The following is an 11,286-nucleotide window of genomic DNA, read 5'->3' as shown; positions in this document are numbered from 1 at the left end:
CTGCACCGAAAATATGCAAGACTATATACGAAATTATTGAATTAATTCCCCACTCTGAGACTCCATCATCAGCACCACTGCAACCGGTACGTAAACAGGGCTCTCAAGTTTTATCAAAAGTTTGGAGTGAGATTTCATCTGTTAGGGGAGGAGCCACTTAAATATTTGCAGCAGCGACCCCTCGGCCCCAACCAATTCTCTCAGGTTTTTGGTAGCAGTTAAATTTAATATATTGTTTATAATTGATTAGCACAAATAGAAATTATAACAGTTGGGAAATCTAATTAAAGACAAAGTCATAGAAATTAAATACATTGTTTTATTTCAAAAATACAAATATATAAAAAATTGCCCCAAATGAGCCAACTGAACAGCAACATTGCAGAACTTGCCCTGAGCATTTTAGTTAATTTTCATCTCAAAGTAGCACAGTTATGTAAACTTAGATATTTTTAAGATTAGCTTAAGAAGTACTAAACTAAATGTTTTAATAGTAAGTAGCCTACAAAATTAGTTCGTGGAGAAAGAGCACTTATTATGGAAGTGTACTTTTTCACATAGTGTGCTTTCTGCTGGCCCGGCTGCGCTCGTCAGTTTGACTGGGCTCCGCTATCTTTGCCTAACAATAAAACTTTACCAGACTCTTATCAAACTTTTGAAGGAGTAACCCCTGTCAATACAATTTGATTAGCTGCCTAAAAAGTGGAGAGATGTTCGAATCAACAAACACCAATGCGCTTGAATCGGATTATATCATTATTGTCAGAGGATATTGCCTTCAATGGACGAGCACAGGTAGGTCAAAACTTGCTAGCAGCTGGCTAGTCAATGTTAACTACTTATAAAGCTGTAATTTGCCTTAGCATGAGGTATTATTTAGCTATCTTCCTTACCAGTATTTGTTTTTTTGCGTTTTAACGCGAGTTCAACCATCATTTGGCCGCGGGATTGTGCCATGGTTTGTTGTTTCTGTGTGTTACGATCGGGGGAAACCGCAGTATCTGCGGTATCAAAGCTGGAAAAACAAAGCCAGAACGCAGTAACATCACTTACTGCGGTTTGCCTTGGTATTAGCATGGATTTTGTAGTTACTGCAATTTTGACACCCTCATTTCTCTGAAACGGGACAAAATTGAACCAGGAGACTTTGTCACAAGACAGAACAGATGTCATATAGCTCATTTCAAGCCTTAACTCAATTTCGACCAAGTGTGTAGTTACTGCGCTTTCGCTTTGGACGGCAGTATTAGTATGGTTCAAAAACACTATAGTATTTCCTATAATATTTTTCACCTGGGATTGTTTCAGGTAGCCTCTAGTGTTTAGTACTTTCCTAAAGTTAAAGCTAATTCTGATTGCAAAGCAGTTCGATTTTTTTAATCATTAATAATTTACCTCGGCTATATTTCCCAACAACAGTTTTTATTATCTTTGATCACATTTTTGTGATGTCATCCAAGAATCGTAAAATCAAATTGCTATAAAAAAGAATGCGTTACCTACCGCTTTCATCGGATTCTTCTCTTCCAACTGCCACTTCGTCTGTGTGACGTGAGAATCTATGTTGCCTAGTAACGAATGTGCTTGCAGCAGGATCACGAAATTTACCCAGAAACAACAAATTCTGATTTCTGATTGGCTGGTAGGTGACAATTATATCAGGATGTCTAGTGTGACCGTGTCCGCGGCTCGACAGATATGAACTCGGCAGAGAACTTCTCTCCTGTGCCTCGTTCATTAATTGTATAGAGTGGGAAAAGTTTTCTTATTTTTTCAGCGTGAGAAATACAAGGTGTGGCGTGTGAGCGTGTGAACTGACTGAAATGCGTGATTCTCACGGTCAATGCGTGAGACTTGAGAGCCCTGCGTAAACACTTCTCTGTAGACAACAGTAGTTGGTGTGTGTGCGAGTCTGCGACATTTATGCCGCGCTGCGCAACGGTTCATCAACGTGACATCACTGTACCGCGAGAGTAGTTTTAAATGCTGAGCGATCAAATGGCTCTCGCGATCATACGATGTAATCCTCCAATCAGTCTGCACAGAGCGGCATGAAGTCGAACACGCCTCTTGTGTAAATGGTTATGTCTAACAACTGCTGCATCTGCTTTCGCGAGACCGCATAGTTTTTATTAATACCTGACGACACAAAATGAATCCACGAGGTGTCTTGGCTTCTCTGCATTTGCTCGTTACCATTGGTTTTATTCCAGGTAAGACTTAAGCTCATCTCATTTTTCAATACATTTCTTCATGAGTTCATTCAGAACATATATTTACAATGTTCATTTAAATGTAGGAAATAATAACGAGAGGCATTTTATTAGTGCATATACTCTTGTATATGCATTACTCTTGCTGAATTTTTATTCATTTACAATTATTATTATTTTTTGTACATTTTTGTGTACATTTTGTGTAAAAGTGTCGATTTTTGTAACAGGATGAATTCATATATTAAACAATTAAAACTTTTTTTTAACTTTTTAAAATGTATTTTAAAAAATTTACGCATACATAAGTAAAAACATTAAATTTTATAATAAGTGTTATAAAATTAATTAATTAAATTTATTTAGCTGAAAATCTTAAAAACATACCTGCTCTTTTTAATTCAATGGTCCCCTTAGATGAGTTTTATTTTTATTTCTGCCAATTCAAAATGTACATGATTATTATTAGGCTACATGCCATTAAAATACGATTTTAAGATTTAACATCTGTAACCCTCCTAACACTGAAGCTATGACTACACTGAGAAATATCTGACCTATACTGAAGACCCACTGATAAATAATTAGTGTCTCCCTCATGGGCATGTTGACACAGACCAGTGGTCTCGGTATTAACCAGAATTTCTATTTAATTTACTCAGGAGGTGCTGTTTCAATTACTATTAATTATTCAGAAAAGGGAACTCTTTTGACTGACTTTAGTCTTGATGTGGGGTTAAATTAGGAGTTCATGTTGTAAGTTCATGGACAAACTTTGACCAAATAAAAAATGTTTTCACCTGTGGCTTAAACTTTTACTTTTTAGGCTTTTGAAATTAAAATGACAGTAGTTAAATACATCTTTCAAAAGGTTGATATAGGTTTTTTTAATAGGTTCCACTAGTGCAGCACTTTATGAACATTTACTTTATTGAAGACCCCCACTTCAGAGCCTTTGATGAGACTTATCTTCAAGCATGTTTTATTAAATTGACTCCAGGTTTTATTTTCAGTTACCAACCAAATATTGTTCACCCACAAAGTCAGTAAAGCATCTTTGCAGTCCTGTCACATCAGATCCCCAAAATTTGATGCTTTCTGAGGTGCAGGACAGCAACTATGCCAGCTGGATCTTACAAATCCCACACCACAGGCTCCTTTTTGTGTGGCTCTTTGAGTGAATTGATGTAGCGAGGAAAGCGCTGACCACGCTCATCTTCAGGGAACAATAAAGACTAATTGAAGAACCTTCATGTCCGCTTGTTAATCTGCTGAAAATGGTGTGTTTAACCGCAACTCGACTAGAGGCCAAATATGACTATAGTTTGTTATACTTTTCCTGTAACTTGGACATATTGGTAAGGGCTGCTCGATTATAGGCTAAATCATAATCACGGTTAGGTAACAGTCACTGTTATTTAACACAATTACTCTGTGACTTTGAATAACCTTTTTATTAAATAAGTGTTGCAATATGCTACATGTGTCAAAGCAGTGGTGCCTTCGAAGTGCCTTACAAACAGACCCAGTAGTGTGCAATTTATATTTTTATCATGCAATAAATGTTTTACCTCAATTATCTTGTTTATGTAATTGTTTGAATCAAAATTGCACAGCCCTAATATTGGTAAAGACATATAACGCATGCATCCTGTGCCACCTTCAGAGTTTATAGGTTAGTTTTATAACTGACTAGCTTTGTTCAACCACAACAACAAATGTTATCCTATGTTATCCTTGTTATAGACAACTCCACATGTGACCCTTCCTGCAAAAGCAAGCTAAAGCAATGTTTTGTGATTTGCTGTTTTCTACATAAAATTATTCAATATAACCATAATATCTTTAATATTGAACGAGTGAGACCATGTCAAAGATTAAAAACAATCAAAATTTGATGCTCCTAATTGTATTATTAGATTATGAGATTTTAGTCTGAATATTACAGACAGGGTCACAAATGTTAGCAGCAGTGAGGGGATTTAGGAAATTACTTTGGGGAGATTTCATTTTCTTCCAGATAAAGCCAAGAGAATTAATCTAAAATAATAGTTTACTGCTGTAGCCTATGCTCTCTGTGCTCAGTGCTAACACAAGTTACGACCAGATCTTAATTGAAAAATAAACCAAATCACCCTAAAGTTCTCACTCTCTTCTTCTTTCTGGCAGTATGTTTGTGTGCCCAAGGACGATATGCATACAAGCTTCTGAATGATTTATTTGTGAATTACTCCAAAGCACTGAGGCCTGTGGAGGACACAGACAACATCATTAATGTCACGCTGCAGATCACTCTGTCACAGATCATTGATATGGTAATGGTTCACAGTCAATCACTTTATTTCTCTTCCTCTCTATCTGACTTCTATGTCTTCTATACTCATTATTTTGCTTTATTCAAAGGGATTGTTCAACCCCCCCCCAAAAAAAAAATGGTCTCAAAATGTAATAATGATGAGATCAGAAGCAATATTAAATTTGGTGTTTGCGTTAGTATGTCACTTTAACTATTGGTTTATACTATTTTTTCTGATTTATTCTTTTATATTTTTTAAACTTTAAACAATTGTCGCCTGGCGTTGGGGTTAGAGTTGGGTTTGGGTAGGGATGTAATTTCATGTAAATCTAACCCTAAACCGAAGCAAAAATGGTAAGAAAATAGGACAAAACAGTTGAGTAACCAATCCGTGAGAATGCCACGAAAAAGGCAGTCCGTAGCAGGGCCACGGAAAAATGCGGAGATCCGTGAGAATGCCACGGAAAAAATAGCACAAAATTCCGTGACTATGCCACGGAAATTCGTGAGATCAGGTTGTATATAACAAGTAGGTTGGATTGGTATTGAGTTTCATCCACTATTAGTATGTCAGTTCCTGTGTTGTTTCACTGACTAAACATTCTTTTACATGAACTTAAAAAAACTACAGTGCTGTGAAAAAGTGTTTGCTCCCTTCCTGATTTTTTTCATGTTTGTCACACTTTAATGTTTCAGATCATCGAATAAATGTAAATATTAATCAAAGATAACACAAGTAAACACAACATTCAGTTTTTAAATAAAGGTTTTAATTATGAAGGTAAAACGAAATCCAAACCATTATGGCCCACATTTGCCCCCTAAACCTAATAACAACTGCAATCAAGCATTTGTGATAACTTGCCATGAGTCTATTACTGCGCTGTGGAGGAATTTCGGCCACTCATCTTTGCCGAATTGTTGTAATTCAGCCACATCGGGGGGGGGGGGGGGGGGGTTTGAGCATAAACCGCCTTTTTAAGGTCATGTCACAGCATCTTAATAGGAATGAGGTTAGGAGTTTGACTAGGCCACTCCAAGGTCTTCATTTTGTTTTTCTTCAGCCATTCAGTGGCGGACTTGCTGGTGTGTTTTGGATCATTGTCCTGCTGCAGAACCCAAGTTCGCTTGAGCTTGAGGTCAAGAACAGATGGCCGGACATTCTCCTTCAGGATTTTTTGGTAGACAGCAGAATTCATGTTTCCATTAATCACAGCAAGTCTTCCAGGTCCTGAAGCAGCAAAACAACCCCAGACCATCACACTACCATCCCCATATGGTATGATTGGTATGATGTTCTTTTTCTGAAATACTGTGTTACTTTTACCCCAGACGTAATGGGACACACACCTTCCAAAAACGTTTGCCTTGACAGTCCACAAAAGTTTTTGGAATCATCAAGATGTTTTCTGGCAAAACTGAGACGAGCCTTTATGTTATTTTTGCTCAACAGTGGTTTTCGTCTTGGCCATTTTTGCTTGTCTCTTTCTTATGGTGGAGTCATGAACACTGACCTTAACTGAGGCAAGTGAGGCCTGCGGTTCAATTGATGTTGTTGTGGGGTCTTTTGTGACCTCCTGGATGAGTTGTCGCTGCGCTCTTGGAGTAATTTTGCTCGGGCGGCCACTTCTGGGAAGTTTCACCACTGTTCCATGTTTTTGCAATTTGTGGAAGCCAAGCACTTTTTCACACATGGCTGTGTGTGTTTGGATTTTGTTTCCCTTAAATACCTTCATTTAAAAACTGCATGTTGTGTTTACTAAGTTGTTTGATGATCTGAAACATTAAAGTGTGACAAACATGCAAAAACATAAAAAATTAGGAAGGGGGCCAACACTTTTTCACACCACTGTAGATTACAAGGGCAATAACTGCTTACACAAGCTTGTAAAATCGATATTTTTGACCCAGATCTCTGAGCAGTGTTGTAAAATATAGTTTATAAATGCACACCTGATACTAATGCAAGTTTATTTACCTAACTGTAAGGTTTTTTATTCACTATGTGTATTTAACCAATACATTTTGTACTTATAACATAATGCTCTATACCATTTAACCTATAGGAACACCTCAGTGCATTAATAATGCATTAGTAATATTTGCCAAGTAGGTGTTTATTGTCATTTTACCATCAATTTAAACATAGAATCAGAATTTTAACAAAATAACAATTACATTTTTTATTTAGTTTTTTATAAAGTTACACAAACCATTTACACCAACTTTATACTTTGTGGTACTTTTGCATCCTGTCGAAGCATGAAAAATTTTGTCAGCATAAAACTGAGCGGCAGGATCACATTTAAGTTTTGGATCCCTAACTGCGTCCTTAAATGACTTCACTGATCTTAACAGATGGCTTCAGCTCTCTACTGATTTATTTGCATGTTCAGAAAGCTTGGCAAAACATGCCAAGACTTGAAATTACTTTTGAAAACAAGTTCACATTCAGATCGTAATAGTTTTGGGCTGTACTGTATACGACAACAAAACATAATAAGAAGAAATATGAGCATGTGGTAAATAAAGAGGATGATTCATGCAGTTTCATGAAAAGCAAGGTTATGAAAGCCAGAAATAAGATTATAAAGACAATCACGCTGTAATGTTTAGTGCTATTGTGTAACTATTAGAAGGATCTCTTGACAGAAATGCAATGTAATCTACATAACTATATTATCAGTGGTGTATAAAGACCCTACATAATGAACAGTATTGTTTTAATTACCTTACAATGAGACGTTTTGATGTACATACACTGCGGGTCCCCTTACATGAAAGTTGCCATCAGTTTCTACAGTAGCCCTAAACGGACAAACTGCCCTACAGAGCGAGTTTCGTCCTTACGTTGTTTCAGACTATGACATGTTTGTTCTGCGGCAGCTACCATATGAATTTTGAAATTCAGGAGTGAGCTGTTGGTTGCAATTTGCAATCTCTGCTAAAATGTACACACACCACCTTTATAAAAAACACTTCTGTTAACTCTGCCGAAAACTGCAAATGTAAAAATTTGAAGAAAATCACTTTAACTAATTCATCATTTACTAATAAGTGCTATTACATTTACGTGTTAAGTTTCTATATTAAAGGCACAATTTGTAGATTTTTACCACTATACTGTAGCTCGCTATTAGACAATAACAACTTGGTGAAGCTTTAAGGCTTAGTTTACTCCAAAATCAAAATGTTATCATAAATCACTTACCCCTGTGTCGTTCCAAACCCGCAAGTCTATTGATCATCTTCAGAACATATTTTTAGATATTTTTGATGGAAACCGGGAGGCTTGTGACTGTCCCGTAGACTGCTATTCTACCGACACTATTCAAGCCCAGAAAAGAATGAAAGACATCAGCAAAAATATCCATGTGCCATCAGTGTTTGAATCAGAATATTATGAAGCAACGAGAACACTTGTGTGTGAAAAAAACAAAACAAAACAAACAACTTTATTTGTTTTCCTTCTTGGTCGTTTCAGTGCATTTATACAGGCTGTTAAAGTATTTTTTACAACAATTGCATACTGGTTTAAATAAAAATGAAAAAAAAAAGTATGTCAAATATATTACTAATATTACTAATGCACATGCGCCATAGTCTGCTCGTAAACGCGCACTGAAATAAAAAGGGGGAGAACAAATTTTTTACAGTTTTGTGTAAAACTTTGTGGCCTGCCTCCATTTCTTTTCCTGTCTACCAGCGCAGATGACCAGTTCTCCAGCTCTTTGGAGACCAACGTAGTGATCCGCCATGATGGCCAGATCATGTGGGACCAGCCGGCGATAACCAGGAGTTCATGCAAAGTGGACGTATCGTTCTTCTCTTTCAATGTGCAGCAGTGCCGCCTCACCTTCGGATCCTGGACGCACAACGGCAACCAGATGGACCTTCATAACGCCCTGGACAGTGCCGATTTAGCAGACTTTGTGGAGAACGTAGAGTGGGAGTTTCTGGGAATGCCTTCCAAGAAGAACATCATTCTGTATGGTTGCTGCTCAGACCCACATCCAGATATCACTTTCACACTTCACCTGAAAAGAAGAGCTTCCTTTTATATCTTCAATCTTCTCATACCCTGCATGATGATCTCCTTCCTGGCACCGCTTGGCTTCTACCTGCCCGCTGATTCTGGAGAGAAAGTATCTCTAGGGGTCACAGTGTTACTGGCCCTTACAGTTTTCCAGCTGCTTGTCGCTGAAAGCATGCCTCCTTCAGAGAACGTGCCGCTTATTGGTGAGATGTTCTAGTTATACTATTAGGTTTATTTTATGTTTATTAAGAATTTTATTTTCATTGATAGTTTGGGGTTTTAACATCTACACTACAAGCAAGTGCTATAAGAAACATTTACATTACCTTTTGAACCCAGGAAACACACATAATGATAAAATGTATACCTAGTAATGCCTGTACAATGGATAAAGCATCTGCCAAATGTATAAATGTAAATGCATGAATGTTTACCATCATGGGTGTCGGAAGCAAAAAAAAATGTATGTGGGTCCAAATCATTTACTGGAATAGATAAAATGCTATTTTCTTCTGGTGCCGTTTAATTAAGGACTCGCTTAAAAGCTTAAAAGAAAGTAAAATGAAAGTAATGAAAACACGAAATTGATTTTTTATTTTTATGGACTCTATATCATTGGTCTTATAACGTGTAAGAAAAATGGTTCTGACTCCCATGTTTACCATTGGGATAAATTACAGAAACTTTGTTCCTAAGGTCTGATAGTTAAAGGGATACTACAGCCAAATATTAAAATTACCCCATGATTTACTCACCCTCAAGCCATCCAAGATACATATGTCCATTATCTTTCAGATAACCACATTTGGAGCTATTTTAGTAAATGGGTTGCCATGGGTAAGTTGTGCAGTGTGTCACGGTGGGTAAATACACTGCTCTCTCTGTGTCTCGTGTATGGTGTTTACTCACCTGTGATGTCATGTGCTCGTTATCCCGATTCCCTTCACCTGTGTTGATTGTCTCACTCCAGCTGCTCATCATTACAGACTCTCCATATAAACTCACTCTGCTCTCTGTTCCTCGTCAGATCCTCACTCTTTGTTTGGCCTCCGTGTCTTTGGATTGTTTGTACAGCGCGTGTGGATTGTTTCGTGTCGTCTTCGTGTTGGATGTTCCGGTCTCTATTCAGGATTATTTTCCACTTCAGACCTACACCACCAACGACCACCACAACCACCATCACCCGCTTTACCACCGTAGTCCTTCGTGCACCATTACCATCATCTGGACATTGTGTTTGCTTACATCCTTGTGTTTGTCTACATTATATAAATAAACCTGTGTTATTTTCCTGCATCTGCTTCCAGCGTGTTCTATCGTTACACAGTGAGTCCAAGATGCCGTGGTTACCGAAAGCTAGTTATTATAGTTTATCAAGTTTGAAATATGGATATTATTCTTACAAAATCGCATTGATTACCCGCAAAAGACCTTTATTAACCCAATACGGGAAAAATAATATTTAAAATATATGCTAAATACATTTTGTAGAAAGTAATGCTCAATTGAATATATTTTTGAATTTTATATTCAAATATTTTGAAAAATATGTTATGTTTTAACCTTCATATATCAACATAATGTATTTCAAGCAATTACATTTTTAATTTTACATCCCATATGGCAAAAATGTATTCTTTGCCAAATATATTTGAAATATATTTTTTAAAGCTTTAAAATTGATTTATTATTATAATATATTTCAAAATATACAAAATGGCCAAAAATATATTAATGAAAAATATATTTTTGTAAGCATATTGCAAAATATATAATTCAGCAAATATATTTTTTGGCAATTTTTTGTATATTTTAAAATGTATTAAAAAATATATAAAAGAGTTTGGTTCCAAAATGCGATAAACACCATTAAAAAAATGAAAATGAGTTACCACCAAATTCAGTATTGTAACAGGTCAGTATTAAAAAGTCAATTCTTAATTTTATGCAAAATCCAATATCCGCTGTGTTATTCTGTTATCTTTTCTCCATTTTTCCCAAAACGCAATAAACGCTAGTCCTCATTCTATGCAGAATGCAATAAATCCACTCAACCAATCACAGCGCACCATTCCACACACTGTAAACAGTAATGGGGGCGTATTGAATACACGCTGAATCCTAGTTTTTCTCATTTACTTTGTACTTTGTGATCAACAAACAAACAAAAACTTAATAATTCTTTTGATGGCATTGATAAACCTGTGGTGGTTTTCTGTGGGGGAGAAGGAACGTAAGCCATCAATATCGAATAATTTACGTTAGAGGCACTCATGAGATGGAAAAATGCCGGCTGTTGCTTGTTTTCATGACAGCATCAAGCTTCTGTCATGCTAACACATTGACCCCAGGGGATCTTCTGATCTTTGTTTTGAAATATATACAGAAATGGTGCTGAACAAAGGTCCAAGATTGACAAATTGAGCCAAATTATAGATTTTCCATCATCCTTTGACTTTTGCTGCATGTGAGTCGTAATCATGTTTTAAACTGTTGTAATAAATGTTTAGGTATGTAATATGCTATGTAATAAGCTATGATATCTATGAAATGAGTTTATGTACAATTTTATGAATGTGTAAATGTATAAAAGTCGTATTTAGTGTAAATCCATCTAAATGGAATCAAATCTTATTAAGAATTTGATACGCTGTGAGAAAAATGATTGGTCAAAAAGGTGTCACTGGGGCGGTCCTATATGTAGCATTTAGGTACAGATATGTATACATTTGGTACCAGTG

The 11,286-nt window shown here is 36.4% G+C and overlaps 1 protein-coding gene across 1 annotated transcript; it reads left to right on the top strand.

Moving 5' to 3' along the window:
- The first annotated feature begins 110 nt into the window (after positions 1-110).
- On the top strand, positions 111-9,839 carry LOC135776789 (neuronal acetylcholine receptor subunit alpha-10). The gene is made up of 4 exons (XM_065287706.2): positions 111-2,213; positions 4,383-4,621; positions 8,139-8,748; positions 9,573-9,839. Exons 1-4 carry the CDS (start codon positions 2,153-2,155, stop codon positions 9,743-9,745), a joined length of 1,083 nt encoding a protein of 360 aa, XP_065143778.1. The 5' UTR covers positions 111-2,152; the 3' UTR covers positions 9,746-9,839.
- The last annotated feature ends 1,447 nt before the right edge of the window (positions 9,840-11,286 follow it).

This window comes from Paramisgurnus dabryanus, chromosome 18 (assembly GCF_030506205.2).
Source record: "Paramisgurnus dabryanus chromosome 18, PD_genome_1.1, whole genome shotgun sequence".
NCBI classification, from domain to species: domain Eukaryota; kingdom Metazoa; phylum Chordata; class Actinopteri; order Cypriniformes; family Cobitidae; genus Paramisgurnus; species Paramisgurnus dabryanus.
The sequence above is the reverse complement of the archived record's forward strand: the minus strand, read 5'-3'. Positions and strand labels throughout refer to the sequence as shown.